This window comes from Electrona antarctica, assembly GCF_951216825.1.
Source record: "Electrona antarctica genome assembly, chromosome: 4".
In the NCBI taxonomy this organism is placed as follows: Eukaryota; Metazoa; Chordata; class Actinopteri; order Myctophiformes; family Myctophidae; genus Electrona; species Electrona antarctica.
This window is the reverse complement of record NC_136809.1, coordinates 15,057,291-15,076,718: the sequence shown is the minus strand read 5'-3', so window position 1 is coordinate 15,076,718 and position 19,428 is coordinate 15,057,291. Positions and strand designations below refer to the sequence as shown.

The 19,428-nt window shown below is 42.6% G+C and overlaps 1 protein-coding gene across 1 annotated transcript; it reads left to right on the top strand.

Annotated features, from left to right (window-relative positions):
- Window positions 1-9,771: 9,771 nt before the first annotated feature.
- Window positions 9,772-19,428, top strand: pvalb7 (parvalbumin 7). Its single transcript, XM_079499282.1, has 5 exons — window positions 9,772-9,928; window positions 15,923-15,985; window positions 17,507-17,636; window positions 18,187-18,296; window positions 18,791-19,428. Exons 2-5 carry the CDS (start codon window positions 15,931-15,933, stop codon window positions 18,814-18,816), a joined length of 321 nt encoding a protein of 106 aa, XP_079355408.1. The 5' UTR covers window positions 9,772-9,928; window positions 15,923-15,930; the 3' UTR covers window positions 18,817-19,428.

Below are 19,428 nucleotides of genomic sequence, written 5' to 3'. Positions count from 1 at the left end.
CTCGGTCTGCTGCTGTCCTTTCCAGGTTGGAGGGTGGAATGTTGCAGTCCTTGAGCAGCACCTTCATGTGGTCCTTATAGCGCTTTCGCTGTCCTCCTGCAGACCTCTGGCCGGATTGGAGTTGGCCGTAGAGGACCTGTCGAGGTAACCGGACTGCAGGCATACGGATCACATGACCTAACCAGCGGAGCTGTCTGCGTGCCAGAATCACCATGCTGGAAGAGTTGGTGCGTGTGTAAATCTCCTCATAGGTCATGTGGTGCTCCCATGTGATGCCCAGGATCCTTCGCAGACAGCGGATGTGAAAGGCCTCTAGGGATCGTATGTGCCGTCTGTATGGTGTCCAGGCTTCCAAACCATACAGTAGTGTGGACACACATACTGCATGGTAAACTGCTGCCTTGGTTGAGGCCTTCAAGTTTTTGTTGGTGAAGACCCATGAACTTAGGCGACCAAACGCGGCGGAGGCAAGGTTAATGCAGTCTTGGATGTCCGCATCAAACCGGCTGAGTATGCTCCAGAGAAGCTTTCGGTCTACTGTGTTGAAAGCCTTCGACAAGTCAATGAAAGCCATAAACAGATCTTGTTTGTGTTCTCTGGATTTCTCCTGTATTTGCCTGGCGGCAAAGATCATGTCTGTTGTGCTGTGGTCCTTACGGAAACCACATTGGGTTTCTGGCAAGATGTTCTCTGAGATGTGTGTCGCCAGGCGAGAGAACGTGATCCTTGTCAGAACTTTGCCTGCAACTGACAGGAGTGACACACCTCTGCTGTTGTCGCAAGCGGACTTCTTTTTATAGATTGTGATAATTGTGGCATCTTTCCAGTCTTGTGGGACAGTCTGAGTTGTCCAGATGGCAGAGATGAGTTGGTGTAGTCGTCGTTTGAGTAGGTAACCTCCACACTTGATTACTTCAGCAGGGATGGAGTCTGAACCTGCACTTTTATTGTTTTTAAGACATGATTTGATCGCCTTCTTAACTTCATGAAATTCAGGAACTTCATCAAGTTGGGGAACAGAGGGGAAGCTTGGGAGATCATCCAGGATGGTTGTGTCTGTGGGGTTGCTCTGGTTTAATAGGGTGCAGAAGTGCTCTGCCCAACGTTCTAGTATGTGTTGTTGATCCTTTAAGAGGGTGGTGCCATCGGCAGATCTGACTGGTGCAATGCTTCTTCTCTGAGGGCCATAGATGGTTTTGATGGCATCATAGAAGCCGTGCGTGTTGTTGATGTCTGCGAGAGATTGAATTTATTCCGCCTTCTTCACCCACCAGTCATTTTCCATCTGCCAAAGGGCTCTTTGAGCTTCCGCTTTGACAGTTGACAGTTTTTTCCTGAGGGCTTCCGATTGAGGGTTGGCTAGAGCGATGGTATGTACTTCGTGTTTTGCCTTGAGAAGGTCGTGAATGCCAGGTGCATTTTCATCAAACCAATCTTGGTGACGTTTTTTGGTGAATCCCACTGACTCTTCTGCAGCACGGTAGATGGATGAACGCAATGTGTTCCAGGCAGCGTTTGTGTCCTCGATGGTAGGGCTCTCTGGGATCTTGTACAGCTCATCTGCAAGTCGGCCTCTTAGGTGGTGGGTGGCTGTGAGGGATTTAAGGGCACTGCAATCAAGCTTCTTGCTGGAGGCCTGTTTGCGGTGCTGCGGGAGGATCTCCAGGTTGACTTTTGACCGAATCATCCTGTGGTCCGTCCAGCATTCTGCCCCCCTCATAGCCCTGGTGATCTGGAACTCTCTCTGGTCAGTCTTTCTGGTGATTATATAATCTATCAGATGCCAATGTTTGGATCTAGGATGCTGCCAGGAGGTCTTCAGTTTGTTTTTTTGCTGAAAGATGGTGTTGGTGATGACCATAGATATATATAAACTCTAGATAGCTCACCCGCGCTGTTGGCCAATGGAGAGCGACGTCGTTACGTGGCGGCCATCTTACCTCGGGACACATAACATTGTGTCTATGGGGCATGTACTCTTAAATGACCATAACTTGCTCAATTTTCAACCGATCTTCAAACGGTTTGGTTTGTTATAAACGTCAGAGACGTCCGCATACGTATATGATTTTATACGACGTTCATATAAAAAACATAAATTAAGCAGATAAGCGTCCTGAATCATAGCCACGTTGACAACGTTTGTAATAAACCAACCCGTTTGTAAATCCGTCAAGATTTGAGCGAGTTATGACTGTTTCTGTTTGAGCTGCCATTGAACATACTGTACTGTAGCCCCGAAGTAAGATGGCTGCCGGGTGAACGACGTCAGAAACTCCGCCTTGAGCCATCTAGTGTTTATATATATCTATGGTGATGACAAGGTGGTGCTCTGAGCAGAGTGTTAGTAGTCTGAGACCATTGTCGTTCAGCTTGCCGATGCCATGTTTGCCAAGTGGGCTATGGGCTTCCCATAGCCCGTAATCATAGCTCACGCGAGCGTTGAAGTCGCCCATTAGCAGGAGTTTGTCGTTGGGTGGAGCCTTCTGGATGACGGAGTCCAGCGTGCTGTAGAAGCAGTCTTTCAAGTCCTCACTGGCATCCAGGGTTGGTGCGTATGCGCTGATGAGTGTTGCATGTCGACCTTTCACACACACACACACACACACACACACACACACACACACACACACACACACACACACACACACACACACACACACACACACACACACACACACACACACAGAGAGAGAAGATGCGAGACTGACTGACAGAAGGTTTGACAGACACATGCAGCATTTTGACAGCAGGTCACCTTGCAGACAGGATAGTAAGAATAATTTGGAGGAGGTCTTTCTTGTGGTTGATGACACTGTACTGGTGCATCATGTGAAGATTTTACACAATAAAATCGGTTAATTTAACCACTTGAACCCCAGAATGCCTATTCTGGTGGGAACATTCGCCAGAAATAACAGATCTACAAGCTCTTTTGAGTGAAGAGATTTGGTGTCGACGGAAAAAGCGGTCCAACAGTTGTAATGCTGCATTCACATGGAATCAGGCAAGCGGTAGACGGCAAACGGCAAAACGGCATGGAACGGTAAAAAGATTAAATATTTTAACATTGATGCCGTCTGCCGTTACCGTCGCCGGTTCTGGGTGCCGGGCTGCCGTGCCGTCCTGTTCCGTTTACCGTCCTGCTCCCGTCCACTAAAATTAAGTCCGGTTTGCCGTCTACCGCTTGCCCGATTCCATGTGAATGCAGCATAAGAATAGAGGGTTCAAGTGTTTAATTCAAACAGGCAAATGGACCCGCAAGGGTCCATATGGTTCCATTTGTACACATGTGGTTCTATTTGAGAGTGGAAACTCTCAAATGGATCCTTATGGGTCCATTTTGTTCCTTTCGTTCTGTCTCAGAGTTAGCATTGAGCACTGGGTTGGACTTGAACATACAGCATTGTAAGAACAGTGCAGTATTGTAGCTCACACTGCCGACCCCTCCTGGGTCGATTTGTACACTCTCCGAGTTAAATGAACACTCAGGATTTTACTGTGTGGATTTCCCTGTGTGGATTGCATGAGCCAGTCTGCTAATCTGGGTGTAACTGGTTGAGGGATATCCTAGTGATACCGATACAAACATACACACACTCACGACACTCACTCAGTTCAGCTGTGGCAAATATCCACCTGTCAAGAGTTAATACTGCACCTGTTACAGAACAGCAACTGTATCATTAAAAACTAAACTTGAGAGGCCTTCCCTCTATCTACCTTTCGATCTATCTGTCAGTCAGTCAGTCAGTCAGTCAGTCAGTCAGTCAGTCAGTCAGTCAGCCTGCCTATCTCTCTCTCTCTCTCTCTCTCTCTCTCTCTTTAACTGATGCAGGTCATCATTTTCTCCCTGCCTGATTCGTGTTCCTCCCGTCATGTCTTGTCCTCAATAAACCTTAAGCACCTCATTTATCAAAACACTAACAGATGCTGCTGCATTTTATACCACTGTTGGTCAACCAGTGGTCCACAGAGTTCTAGTGGTCCATTGGAAAATGTATAAGTTTGTGTGTGTGTATATATATATATATATATATATATATATATATGCCATTCTACCGTTGGAAATTGTGTGAAATTTGTATGCTATTTTGGAAAAACATTTACCATATTCATGTTGCACCAGAAATGATGTGTTTCGGTAGTGACACTCCTTAAAACCACACACTGATTTTCAGACTTTGGAAGACATTAATGAAGTAAACTTAACTGAAGTAAACTAGCTACTCATCATTTGGCCATGATGAACATAAAGTTATGTCACTTCTTGGTGAAGAGTGTGGGGGTGTGGCTTAAACCAGGCTCCATCTATGGACTTAAACTCTTTCTGTTTCTGTAGTGATGAAAACAAATCTACTAAATCAATTTCATTATTTCAACTTCCCTATAAAAGAAATCAAATGGGTTTATTAAAAAAAAAAAATTAGGAAAGTGACAATATATATATATATATAAAATTATATATTAAACTGTCCAATCTGTCTTTGTATTTCTCCCTTGTTATCAATATTCATACGGATGGCTCAATAACCTCTCTGTCTTTGTGTTTCCAAGAAGTCTTCTTCTCCCTCTCTACTGTCTGTCACCCTTCTAATCTCCCCCACCGGCCATACCTCCCTCCCTCTGGCATCCTTTTAAATAGCTGACCATAGGAGATTGCTGACCAGGGGTAATTCAATAGTAAGGTGAAAGTCATGAGAGTCTGGACAGAGGGTCACATCGGCTGGAGGGAGATTGATATTACTTTTTTTTGTGTGAAATTACAGTAGGTGTAGGCCAGTGAGTTTATGTGTGCATTTGCATAAGAGAGAAAAAGTATGTCTGAAAGAGACAATATAAGAAATTGAAGAAATGTGTGCATCTCGCATAAGAGAGAAAAAGTATGTCTGAAAGAGAGAATATAAGAAATTGAAGAAATGTGGAGCAGATGTTAATATAGAAAGCTGGACAATGTGGAACCAAATAGAAGCAAAATCATTTTATTGCACATGGCTTCACAAGGCTGTTGAGTCAACAATAAAATTCAATAAAATCTAATTGAGAACACAAATGTTCTCTCCAATTTGATAATATTTCCTGACATAGCTACGCCACATCTGTGGACAATTTTGTTCCCAATACAGCCTAGGTCAGGCACGCACGCGCGCACACGCACACGCACACGCACACGCACACACACACACACACACACACACACACACACACACACACACACACACACACTTTATGTAAGTTCTACATAAATTGTTGATTTGACCACGAGTGGAATCAGAAGAGGAGAAAGTCTTAATACATCAGTGTAGAAGCCTATAGGAGGTGATGGGTGACTGAAGGAGAGAAAAGAAAGTGAGGGGGTGAGGATGTCTGAGGCAACAGTAGGTAAATCCAAAAGCCATCTAGAAGCTGTCAAGGTCCTTCTGACAAGCTTGAGATTGTGTGTGTCGAGATATGGGAGAAGGAAGGGGAGATACAGACCGATAAAAAAAAAGAATTGGGGGGAGGAGAGAAGGAGAGGATAGCCAGATAAACAGATAGAGAGATTAGTAAAATCATTGACAGAGTTGGAGATAGATGGATGGATATGCAGTCAAAAGCTGAACACGTCATAGGAAGGAATAGGGAATTTGAAGTTAATGCAAATGTATTCTGGGCTTCAGGGGGACAGGGGTAAGTCAGTGTGTGCATGCCTGTTTGCATCATATATCGTATGTCTGCATGTGAATTCCTTCCTGCTGGAGTATGTGAGTATGCTGGTGTGTCAATGTGTCACTCACCATACCTCCGATAAGGAAGCAATTATATATCCTCTTGTTACTCCTGGCAAGATGTTACAGTGAAGTCCAGACATGTCCATCTATATATATAATGCTATATTGAACCTCAGGGAGGAAATGTGAGTGTTCATGAGGCGGGCCATGTCACCAGGTCAACCGCAGCAGAACAATACCCCAGGAACAGAGGGATTCAGTAGCTTGGTGACAGACAGGGGATCAAACTGAGCACCATCTGCTTCCAGGATCGTTATACAGTAGCAACGGGTCTCAAAGTGGGGTCTGGGGACCCACATGGGGCCTTGAGTGAGGAGAAATTTGATTTTCTGTGTAGTTTCAAAACAATTAGAAAAATCTTGACAGATCTTGACAAATCTTCTTGGCATAATGTTTTCAAATGAGGGTCAAATATATAATTATTCAACAATTTATGGGGGTCCTTGACATGAAAATTTTTGAGAACCACTTGGCTTAGGCTGTTGTTTTGAACAACAGCGTTCAAAACTGTCTTTGCATCGCTATGTTTTTAATAAACAAAGTAGTTAAGTGATAACTTGAACAACTGGTAATAAATCATCATTGATTCTGGGAACCGCCCCATACCAGAAACAATGATCCATGCAGTATAGTATGTTGTTTACATGCAAGGAGTGCTATTTGCATGATCTCCTAAATAACTGCCATAGCGCATTTCTTTGTTCTCATAATATCGCTCCATATCCCGCGACCAGCCGACCACCTGCCCATTCTGTCACGGCGGTGGCTCTGCAGGAGCTAGGCTATAGACCAGTGGTTCCCAAAGTGGGGTCCGGGGACCCCCAGGGGTCCTTGAGGCAGTTCCAGGGGGTCCTCAGCTAAATGATAGTTTGTAACCAAATGGACCCTTATGGGTCTGTAACTCTGAGAGTGTACAAATGGAACCAAATGGACCCGTGGGACCCGTTAGAGTCCATTTGTACACTCTCAGAGTTAAATTAACATTGATTTTGCAATATAAATTGAGGGTTCCAGAGATAGAAATGCCATTAAATGGGGGTCTGTAGACCAATATGTGCATGTCAAACTGGGGGTCCTTGAAATTAAACGGGTTGAGAATCACTGCTAGAGCTGTAAAAAATCTTCTCTTATGGTGGTCCCTGGCATGATGTTTTCAAATGGGGGTTCGTGGTCTAATACGTGTCAATTTGGGTGTCTTTGACATGAAAAAGTTTGGGAACCTCTGCTATAGACCTCTGGTCTGTGTGTGTATCTGTGTCTGAGTGTGTGTTTGTCTGGAGATAATCTTGCAAACTGCTGGACTGATCCACACACACCAAATCGCTTGTGCACACTGCCAGTATATAGGCTAACGTAGTACTGTGCGTCTACTTTTTCTGGGGCCGGAAGTATCCGGAATTTACTTTCGTAAAAGTACAAAAGTATTGGTATCAAAATGTGCTTAAAGTTCCAAAAGTAGAAAGTACTCATGATGCAGAATGTCCCATTTCACAAGTTTTCAAATGTATGAAAATCTTTTGAAAATACCAGATCTATAAGCTCACAATGCGTCGCATCGCGACCTAAATGTATAGGACTGAAGTGATTAATGTATGTATTGTAATAATAATCAAAATCTACAAAGTAACTAGTACGTTTTAAAATATTGTAGTGGAGTAAAAGTACAATATTTGCCTCTGAGATGTAGATGTAAGTAAAAGTACCTCAAAATTGTACTTTAGTACAGTACTTGATTAGTTACTTTCCACCACTTTTTTCCACGTTTTGAAATGCTTACATTTAATGTTGTAATGGAAGTCAGTGGGGCTCCTTCGAGGTCATATCACATATGTCGTAGATCATTGGTTCCCAACCTTTTTATAATGAAAAACCTCCGAAAATATTTGGCTCTCCAAGTACCAACATAATAACGGATGTTAAAATACACGAGCGTATACCTGCCCTTTTTGTTCCGCCAATAATGCTGCTGCTCTGACAAAATCTAGACTAATCACTAATCAGCACAACTGATGGCATTTCTAATGTGATTAATCCGTTCTCAAATCTTCTGTTAACGGCTAGGTGTGCTGTCATGCTCATTTCAGCACGGCTGGATAGCCTATTTCAACCAATTGCTTGGTCAGAAGAACTACTTAGTAATATAAATATTTCATTCCACTTTTGTCTTTTTTCTCCTTTTTTGGGCGACTCCTCTGCGTATCACCAGAGGGGGGGCTCAAGTACCACCAGTGGTACAGAGACATGGACACTTTCAAAGAAACAAGAGAATCGGTTGGATGGCACTTACACCCGCCTTCTAATGAGAGCGCAAAATCTGTCTTGGAAGAGCCACCCATCGACTAATCTAATATACGCAACCTTCCCCGTGTTTCTTCACTGGTCCGATCCAGAAGAGCGCAGTTTGCCGGCCACTGCTGCAGAGCTGACAATGAGGTTATATCTTCCCTCCTTCTCTGGAGTCCTGCCTCAGGGCGGACCAGAGGTAGAAAGCTGTCGTTCCCTGATGTCATCGCTAGGGACACATGCTTCAGTAGGCAGGAACTGGGGGTGACAATGAAGGACCGGTGCTTCAGTAGGCAGGAACTGGGGGTGGCAATGAAGGACCGGTGCTTCAGTAGGCAGGAACTGGGGGTGGCAATGAAGGACCGGGAAGTCTGGCGTAGCATTGTGGAATCCATGATCTCGACCGCGGTCAAAAAATTATGATGATGACCACCAGTAGTAGTACCAGTGGTTGGGAACCTAGCTCTGTCATAGATGACTGACATCATCATGCTGTTCCCATGAGGAATGTCACAGCAGCTCTGAAATGTAAATTGTTGTTCAGCACCTTGGCGCTAAACAAACGTGGAACATTTCCATATTTATTAGACATATTCCCCACTGGCCTAGGTAACAATTGGGCTTTTTGTTGGCATGCTGTAAGTATACGGCCACTATTTAAACACCACTGTGGTACATTAACTGACCCCGGAAAACATGCAGGTCCACTGTACAGTTCCCTACATTTACTCTATTTACTGAAATGAGTAATAATAATGATAATGCAATTATGTCATTGAAAATTGAAACCAGGAAACAATACAATGACCATAAAAGGACAGATGGATTTAGGGGAAAATGAAAGTGAGCTACTGTACTATGTGGAGATATGTAGATAAACCACTTTAAACCCTATATTCTTAGTTGACTGGATTTCCAAGTAATTCGCCTGAGGAACGCCTCTTCAATACATTTGTGTGGGAGTGTGTGGATTTTCTATGTCCATTGCCTTGTTATCCAGCACCTGGCCTAAAGCAGGTATAAGTATTGTGAGCTTGTAGATCTGCTATTTTCACCGAATTTTAGCCCGTGGATAGGGACACTGTGGTTCAAGTGGTTAAGATTATTAAAGGACCACTTCACCACTTTTCAACTTCTCTTCCTATAATTGGTCCTAACTAATGTTCATGATACAATACCACCATTTTTTCCTACTCAGTCTGTGTCTCATAGGAAGGCTGTGGGCAGTTCAGAAACCCGTCCACCAGTGACATCATCGATGGTGAATCCAAGCTAATAGAAACGGCAGGCTTTCTTTTCCTGAAAAGTTGTAATGCAAAAGTTGAAGCCATCGTTCTCACGATAATAAAAATCTAAATATATTTTAAAACAAATCTTGTTTAAAAAAAAATCTGCAATGATGATGTCACTGGTGGACGGGTGTCCGAACTGCCCAAAGCCCTCCTATGAGACACAGACTGAGTAGGAAAAAATGGTGGTGTTTTATCATGAACATTAGTGAGGACCAATTATATGAAGAGATGTTGAAAAGTGGTGAAGTGGTCCTTTAATAGGCCTATGTGATTTGTTAATGCCACAGAGACAGGGAGGGATCCGGGATCCCACTTCGGGGCCAACAGGCCACACGTCATGTCTTGCATGACGTGCCTTAGAGGCTATAGTGACCCTCCATGCCCTCCCAAAATAGAGAGAAGAAACAGGAGCATGGATGTGTGTGTGTAAGGGGGGAGGGGGCCTATAAAAGTCTTATTGTGTCCTTCCCTTTCCTGCTGACCTTACCTCTGTCTCTCTATTTACTCGCCATCGCCTCTCTGTCCCTTTGTCTTCCCATCTGTCCCTCTCTCCCCTCTCCTCTGCATCCGTCCACCACTCAGGTAAGACAAGAGATGAGAAGGGAAATATTCCATAATATTCAGTGAAAATAGCTGATCTACAAGTTGATCTACAAGCTCATGTGGCACATTGTGAGCTTGTACATCTGCAATTTTTTGGTGAAGATATTTAGTGAAAAGCGAAAGCAGGATCAGCCTAGAATTGATGCTAAAGTAAGAAAAGACAGAAATGTGATGAGATGAGTTGGTCAAAGATAATCCATCTGAACAGAATTCATAGCCGGTGTTGATGGATTGAAATAACGCGAGATGCTTTTATCTGTGCCAAGCAGTTCTAAAGTCATTAGTGATGCATTGTGAACTTAATTAATGGAGTTGGTTTCTGTATAATGCTGATTATATACAGCTAAATGTGTTGAAAACTAAATATAAATAGCATTAATCATAGAAGGCATTTTCAGTAACAACACATTAACACATCTTATATCAAAAGTATGCCAATGTTTCAAAGTGGGATATCTTAAAATGTTCATGTATACACACACACACACACACACACACACACACACACACACACACACACACACACACACACACACACACACACACACACACACACACACACACACACACACACACACACACACACACACACACACACAGGTGTTGATATACTTTATAGTGGCTATAAATAGTGTCCATTATAATTTAAATGTGGGATAGGTGTGTGTGTGTGTGTGTGTGTGTGTGTGTGTGTGTGTGTGTGTGTGTGTGTGTGTGTGTGTGTGTGTGTGTGTGTGTGTGTGTGTGTGTGTGCGTGTGCGTGTGTGTGTGTGTCACTCTGAACTTATAGTACATGGGGTGAATGTTGTGGGAATGACTTCAAAGCAACCAGTTTGAATGTTGTTCAAACTGGTTTACAGTTTTCTGGATTTGCCAGAGGGTTATTGTTGAAATCTCCGTCTGAAACTCATCCTAAAGTATGACTTACTGTATGTGTTTAAAAACAAATAAATACCAATAAACTGGTTGAGCGTGTGTTTGTGGTGAGACAAGTGCTTCGTGGAAGTTGTGGAATCCTTGAATGTGCTGCCTTGGGCAGAAACATAACACAGTGTTCTATAATCACAGCAGAAAAAAATGTGAAAAGCCCACGGTAAAAAAACTCAACTAGTTTTCTGTGATGAATTGATGTGTTATGGTGCATATCACTGCACTGAAATATCTGCTAGCACACCATCCATCATACTGGTCATATTAGTTTGGTACCGACCGTGGATACATTAATATTGTTCAATGTACAAGCACTGTCATGTCACTCAGCGTGAAGCCACCTTCACGATACAGTAGCCTATGATTTACACTGTCAAAAATAGGTGTGATAGGACCCGTTTACTCCATTCTACTTGTATAGAACTAGGTTTGTTGTGGGGTGCATGTCTGTGTACAGTATGAACATACTAACACCAGGAAAGGGTATTATTATTATGAAGCAGCCTAACGGGCTCAGCTTCAAGATTTCAAATGACATTGGAAAAGCATGTCACATCTATACATCTCTTAGAAGAACTGGATCTATAACACCATGGCTCCCCTGTGGATCTGGGATGTGGCAGACTGGCAGTCAGTAATCTATCGATGCACAACTCCATATTTGGGCAAGGTTTCAGCCTGATCCAACCACCATTGACTATTGGCCATTATATAGAGACACACGGGGACTACAAATTTCACGCCCCCAAATGAGACAGCGGCCCCACTTTTGGTCCGTTTCAACTGTGTACTGCAGCTGCCAATGCAATCCCTATGAGAGGCATCATAAAATTTTCAATGTCACATACCTGCCATTTCAATATACATCCTACAATGTACTATAATATACTCCATCAGTTTGTGAAAAGTGCTAGCATTGTAAATCTCAAGTCAAAGTGGTCGCACAGTATATACGTCACGGATGCATCCCTTGAGGTTTTCAATACCCAGATATATTTGTTGTATTTCGTTTTATATGCTATGTATTTGTTGAAAATTACAGCATCTTGCAAGACTATTATTAATACTCATCTGGAGAATTCACTAGGTAGTTGAAAATGTCAGGATGTCACTCCTCCATTTAGCTGGGTTATTTTCCCATGCAACTATTCAGCAAAGTTAATTATACAACAAGTTGACAGCGGTAAAACACACCGTCGGAGCTCCGTGGTAGGTAGAACATATATAGTAAGCCTGTGACATGTTCAAAATATAGACATGAATAACAAAGTCAGTCGGGATCGGGATGTATATTGAGAATTCCACTCTTCAAAGTCGGCGCTCGTAGCCTCGTAAAGGCAGTGACGTCCCGTTAAAGCGACAGGTTCTCTGTCTGCCGTCAACCCTCTGCTCCGTTAACATTATGGGTAACTCATTCAAGTGGTGAATTAAATGTGAAATACATCCTCTATTGAGAAAACAACAATATATGTTGACAAAGACACTTCATACATTTGGAAACATATTTTTATTCAAATCAATATAGTCTTCAGTTCATTTCATATTATTTTAAAAATAGGCTAACTACAGTTGAATTTCAATGGACTTCTATGGGCTGGCCTGCAGTATCCGTGCCAACGGACCAGAAGTGGGGACGCTGTCTCATTTGGGGGCGTGAAATTTGTAGTCCCCGTGTGTCTCTATACGGTAATTGTTTTTTTGTTGCCAAAGTAGTTGGCCTTTCGAGTGCATAACAGGTGGAGAGGTTGGGAAGAGACAGTAAGGAAGGCTGTATATCAGGTTTTATAAGTCATAGTGTCCCTTTTGGAGTCCTTTCATCAAAGAGTACAGTAAGTGCTGTGTCAGGGTCAAACACTCCAATATGCTAATATCAATTCCTTTCACTGGGCACGCACGCACGCACGCACGCACGCACGCACGCACGCACGCACGCACACACACACACACACACACACACACACACACACACACACAGGGTTACGTCAGAGGCACAAATACATTGCTCTATATTTCTTCACAGCTTAACACTTTACTCCCATAGCTCTGCACAACTTGCACAAGAGGCACTCAGGGCTCAGTACTGACCCCTACACAGGTCTGTAGGGTACTGCAACAAACTGCAATTGTGGGTAACAATTATATATCTCTCTCTCTGTTTCTCTCTATTTTTGAGCGGTGCATGGCACACCGTCTCCTATGCACAGCTATGTGTGTCCATATGTATGTCCATATCTGAGTACGGCAATGTATGTATGTATGTCCGTATGTCTGAGAGAAGTCTAACATTCTAAACAACATTCTACCAAAGCCACCGCTCGCTTCACATTGGTGTGATTTGTATAGGTATAGCAGTGTAATTAGGTCGATAATGTACAATAAAATTGTAATTACTGGGAAATAAACCCGGATAGGGCAAAGCAGGTTTGACGCTATTGTGTCTGTCCTGTTTCTGCCCTCACATTATTATCGACCTAAATAACATAACACCAGCTACCAGTGGAATGTTGGTCACATTTATTCAAGAGGGCTCCAGCACCAGTATTGTAGCGACTACTATGGCGGGTGCACAATCCAAAGTGTTAAATTATCCTTTTGTAACTATTCAGAAATTAGTTATTATGACTATTGCTGGCAGAATGCTACTTAACTTTAACCGGTTCGACCCTCTGTGTCAACGTGCCCCTGAACAACACACTTAACCCATGACAACTCTGAGCCGTCAGAGAAAGGACCTACTGGGTGAATGCAGAAAAGTATTTTCCCCTCTCTTGTGGACCAGTACAAAAATACTCCCTTTCCCTTGTGCCAATGGGTCCTCCTCCGTTGTCCCCACGGCACAGGGCAAGGGACAACGGAGCACGGTGTGGGAGAGGAGGACCACGTGACCATGTGAGGGTGTGTGGTGCTGCAACTCTGCTGCAGTGAGGGCAACAGTCCAAGTGCCAGTGTCTGGAGAGAAGACACATTACTCCTGTCCTCTTCCTCTCCATCAGAGGGAATGAGTGACGAGGACATATAGGATGTGGAAAGTAGGAAGGACTAGGAGGACAGTGGGTGGGTGGGTGCGTGCGCACATATTTAGGAATGAAATATGCATCTGACCTCCTACAGTAGTGTATGCCAGGCTGTGTATTTATTCCAACATCTTAAATTCTCAACTTTGGTCATCTTCCTCCCTGATGTGCCAAGTTCCTTCAGACCTGAGTGCCTGAATGAAATACAGCAAGCATGTCCTTTAAAGTGTGTCCTTCCTAGTACCAACAAGCTCTTTCAACTGATTTATCTCATCAGACCGGCTGGGCCCTGCAAGCCTTGAAGTGAAGCTTCCCGCTCATATTTTAGTTTTTAGTTTTTGAACAGGTTTTTGTATTTGAATAGTAATTATTACGATACTCTTTGAACAATCCACAGTGAGATCATATACAAATCATGTTTTAGTCTGATCGAAAAGGCACAGGCAGAAGCTTGTATACTGTAGCCTGTCGTTTTTGCATTGTTCCTTTTATTTATTGATTTATTTATTTTTAAGTTCTGTTATTTTTTGGGGCTTTTCTGCCTTTATTGACAGATACAAGTGGAGATTGACAGGAAAGAGAGATGGGGGGAGACATGCAGCAAAGATCGTCATGAATGGGACTCGAACATGCAACGCGCTGTCAGGCCAGAGCCTATATGTGGCATGCGCCTGGACCACAAGGCCAGCGGGCGCCCACTTGTGTTACTTTTTTAACAAGAAAAGAAGACTATTGTGAACTTAAACAAACATAACAAACCAAACAAAAACTTAAATTCATAATGTACATATGTAGATCCTCAATCTATCAATCCAACATTCCATCAATTAGCCAGTTTGGTCAATAACTCCATCGATCACTCACTTCGGTATTTGTCCACCAGAAGAGTCAGAACTTTTCTTTTAACCATGTTTAACAATCTCAGGCAAACCAATCGACAGCTTCACACCACGAACAGAAATATATGCATACTTTTCAAAGTATTACGAAACGCTTGATTGTTTTAAATTTAGTTCCGCTCTCAACTCATACCCACCCTCCCCAACAGACCAGAGGCGTATCTACAATAAGGTGAGGGCAGGTGTCCGCCTGTCCAAATCCATTTCTGGCCTGGCCAAAATCCATACAATGAGAAAAGAGAGAGGACAAAAACAAGACCTGAGAACTATTAGTGGACAGCTGATTGGCCGTTGCGGTAGAGCGCGACCATCAATCACCCATTGGAATGTAAATGCATGCCTTTCAGCCTTTGTATCCTACTGTCTGGCAGGTATATCTCTTTGAAAACCTTTAGTGCTTCTGAATGTGCGTGGGGAAACGACAATTAACACATCTTGTCTGCCCAAAAAGTAATTCCTGGAAACGCCACTGCAACAGACACACTCTCATAAAGATCCCTGGGGGGCATTCAGGTGGGTCCTGGGGGCAAAATACTGTAGCATACCAGGGGTTTGAATCTGGCCCGTCGTTGTAAAATCACTCCCTCTTACTAATGGTTCCAAGCACCTCCCTCCACACTCAGAGGTTATTTGGAGATATCTGCAATGGACCTCAATGGCATTTGGTTTGTGGCATTCAAAGCACAAGAAAAATGCCATTTGAAAAACTCAACAACAACAGTGCAGAAGCTAGCATGCCAATGTGAGAACTGGCATGCATCGCTCTTTGCAGATACCGTTGGTGCGCGTACTATGGTAGGAAATAGTTTTCTGTCAAGCGGTTCACAACGAGGTCTGTACATTGTTCTAGAAAGAGCCCGGTAACTACTATATATATATATATATCTCACGTCCAATAACAACACCCTCTTTCACAGCAGCCATATTGATGTAAATAGTTATGTAATGTTACTTAGATAACATCTTTATTGATCCTGTTGGAAGAAATACAGTGTCAAAAATGAACTGGTGTTATACTAATGTAACATCACAGAAATGATATGTCAATATGGTTGCCATATAAAAAGGTCTCGTCTGACTCAATTATCCATGAATTCTCACTTTCTACCTTTTCTCTCCTCTCATTCCAGTTACCAAAATGGAAGATCTATTGAAAGTTGAAGATATCAAGAAGGCACTTGAGGCTTTCGCAGGTATGGTAAAGGTATACAGACTGCTACAGTAGCAGAGTTCAATGTGGGCATTTCACAGGAACTCAGGCATAGTTACTTTTTGAAATGTTCAATAATGCAGCTGACCAAAATAGGTACATCATAATTTTTTTAAATGTTCATCATAACACAGCTGACCAAAATAGGTAAATCATAATATGAAAGATGTTCCTCTTAAACAACCAGCTTTCAGAAGAAGCACTGTGTGTAGAGCAAAGGTTGGAGATCAAGTAGTTCTCATTGTTCAGTGCAGCGTAAGTGCAACAAGTCACTATACGTAAAACAGTAGTTCTCAAACGTTTTTAATGTCAAGGACCACCAGTTTGGTACAGTATGCATTAAGCCATGGACCACCAGTACTCAGAGTGTACAAAGGGAACCAAATGGACCTGTAAGGGTCCATTTGGTTCCTACTGTCTCACTGGGAGTCAGCTGAAAGGTCAAATAAACTATCCATAATCAATAACTGGGGACCCCCTGGAACCCCCTAAGGACCCCTGTGGGTCTTGAACTCCAATTTGAGAACGACCTCTTTTCTCTGCACTCACTACTAATTAAAGGTATAGTTTAAGTGATATCTTTTGGTTAAAACAAAAAGTGTTTTACTATAAGGTTAAATCACTATATTGTGATAGTCATCATTGCTATAGAGTGCTTGTTCAGTAACAGGGGCCTCCCTATCTATCCAGCTCTTTAATAAATAGAAAAAACATTTTCAGGTATACAGTAAGTGACATTTCAGCCAATCAGGAGCGAGTAGCTATGTACTGTATAAATTTGTATAGTGTTCCAGACCAGTTCCAATTTTGTCTGCTCATTTCTTTGTCATCGCTTACAGTTCCACTTGTTTAATCTGTATCCTGACTGCGTTCTCTATCCTGATTGCAGTTTCAGTTTCAGGTTTCTGAAAAAGCATTTTCTGTTTAATAAAAAGCTGTAACAAACACTATAAATACTATCACAATATAGAGCTTTATAACACTTACACTACCTTTAATTGATAGTCCATTTGCTAAAAATAGAAACATAATTGTTGTCCCCCAGATTGACAGCCAGGTAGGTGCTTTGGCACTTTAATATCAACCGCACTCACTGCAGCGTCCAAGATCATAAAACACGACAACACCTGCTTTATCAATGTCAAAGTTATCCTGTGGTATTAAAGAGGCTGTGCCACAGTCCTATTTCCTCCTAAGTAATGATCATTAGTTATGATATAAAATTACGTGGATGAATTATTATTATTATAATTTTTAAAGTGCGCAGTAAGTGTGTTAAAATGCTGTTTTTCCGTGGACATACCCAACAGTTCATTAAGAACTCAAGGTTGGGATAGGACAACCCTCGCTATAGTATATTTAATATCTGCTATGCTATTAATAGAAGCCCTTGATATGTTTATTATAACACATCCACTTCATAAAATGTTTTTTTTACCTTCATTTGAAATGTTGTTTTATTGTGTAATCAAATCAAAGTTTCCCATCCTCACCCTCTCTGTAGCCACGACCTTTGACCATAAGAAGTTCTTTGACATGGTGGGAATGAAGGCCATGACGGCGGAAAACGTGAAGAAGGTCTTTCAGACTCTTGACGCGGATGAGAGTGGCTTCATAGAGGAGGAGGAGCTTAAGTGAGTAACATACACATGCAGACACGACGACGGATGTCGCCTTTACTGCATGTCACTCCCCCATCTCTCTCTCCCCCATTTCCTGTCAGCCTACAGTCTGTCCCTCTATAAAAAATATAAAATAAAGGCGAAAGCCACAAAAATATTATGCAATTAATTGCTGCCTCTGTTATTTGGAAATTAGATTTTGAGTACATGTTTTGATTAATTAAAATAATAAAAACATGCCATGCAGAATGCAACAGAATGCACAAAAAGGATTTCCGGATTTCGCCCAGTAAAAGGAAGAAGGGAAAAAAAGGCTCACCATGCACCCATGCAATAATAATATAATGTTGACTCTGTGATGTTGGTGATTGAAATACTGTATAGATAGATTTAGATAACAGAGACAAATGGTCAAGTCGATGCTATTTTGCCATGCCATGCCACCGCTGCATAATTCAGTGCCCCACTTGGTCCACCCCAGTTTAAAAAGTGTGGCCGCGCCACTGCAGCACAATCAACAGCACAGTGTGCTAACGGTGTGCTGCACTGTGCTATCTTTAAGGTTTGTCCTGAAGGGTTTCTCTCCAGAGGGCAGAGACCTGACTGACGCTGAGACCAAAGCATTCATCGACGCCGCAGACAAGGACGGAGATGGCAAGATCGGCATTGAAGGTGGGTGCCGGCATTAAACAACGCAGAGACAGGAAAAGGAGTTTATTGTCGCTGTTGGACATAAACATCTTCTTTTGAGCATGGCTCAAAAGTAGTGAAAATAGGTGATTTAGGTGATAGGTGATCTACACGACATGCTCACAACGCATCGTATTGTGAGTGTGTAGATCATTTTGATTATTATTTAACAGATGAAAACAGTTTGTGAGAATAGTTAATAACTACAGTGTAACCATTGGAACAAAGGTTCCCCTTTCCATATCCTGAAAAGTAATTGTTTTGGACATAGGCCTACAATGTTTCCACCCGGCAGCAGTGACAGAGTGTATCTGATTGAGACAACTGAATTCTATTCAATCTAGGGATCACGTTTTTCTTGCTCCCGGTCCGATTCCGATCACTTGAAAATGACATGATCGGATCCGATTTCTGATCACATGATCGGATCGGGGCAACCCTAATTTAATCCCTCTTTGTTTTTTCCCTTCTTCCAGAGTTTGAGGCATTGGTGCATGAGTAATGGACGCCCGCACACTCACCTCCCACCTCCCAGCGCTCATATTTTGTAACTGCTGCCCCACCACCACCACCACCCCTCTTCTCGTCACCTGCCTTGGGACCCTTTATGCTTGTCACACCAGGCCTTGCTCTTAGTGACACACTGCTACCAGGGCAGGCCAACAGGGGGGTTGAGCAGAGACGAGGCACTCACAGGCATGCCTGCTGGCACCACGGTCATCACAATATTTCACTGTCTTACTTTTTATGAATATACAAACATGCTTTATTGTTTTGGATAATTTGAATGTATTATATTGTCTCATAATGGAATCATTTACCATGTGCTTTACCTGCTTAACTCACTTTTTTCCGGTTTACCTTCTGTGTTTTATACTGTGATATCCCCATTCTTTTTTGTTTTGTTTTGTTTTTTTCACCTTTTTTGTTTTTGGCGTTCTTACACGTTGTATAATTCAGCCTCGTCCTTCCTTGTCTCCTCTCCTCCATTCCTTCCTCCTTGCTCCCTCTCTCTGATGAGATGATGTAGAAGATAAGCTGATAGAAAAAACAAGCTCTATGAACAGAGAAAATTGATCCAAATAAGAAAACAATAAAAATGCCTTGAGTTAAA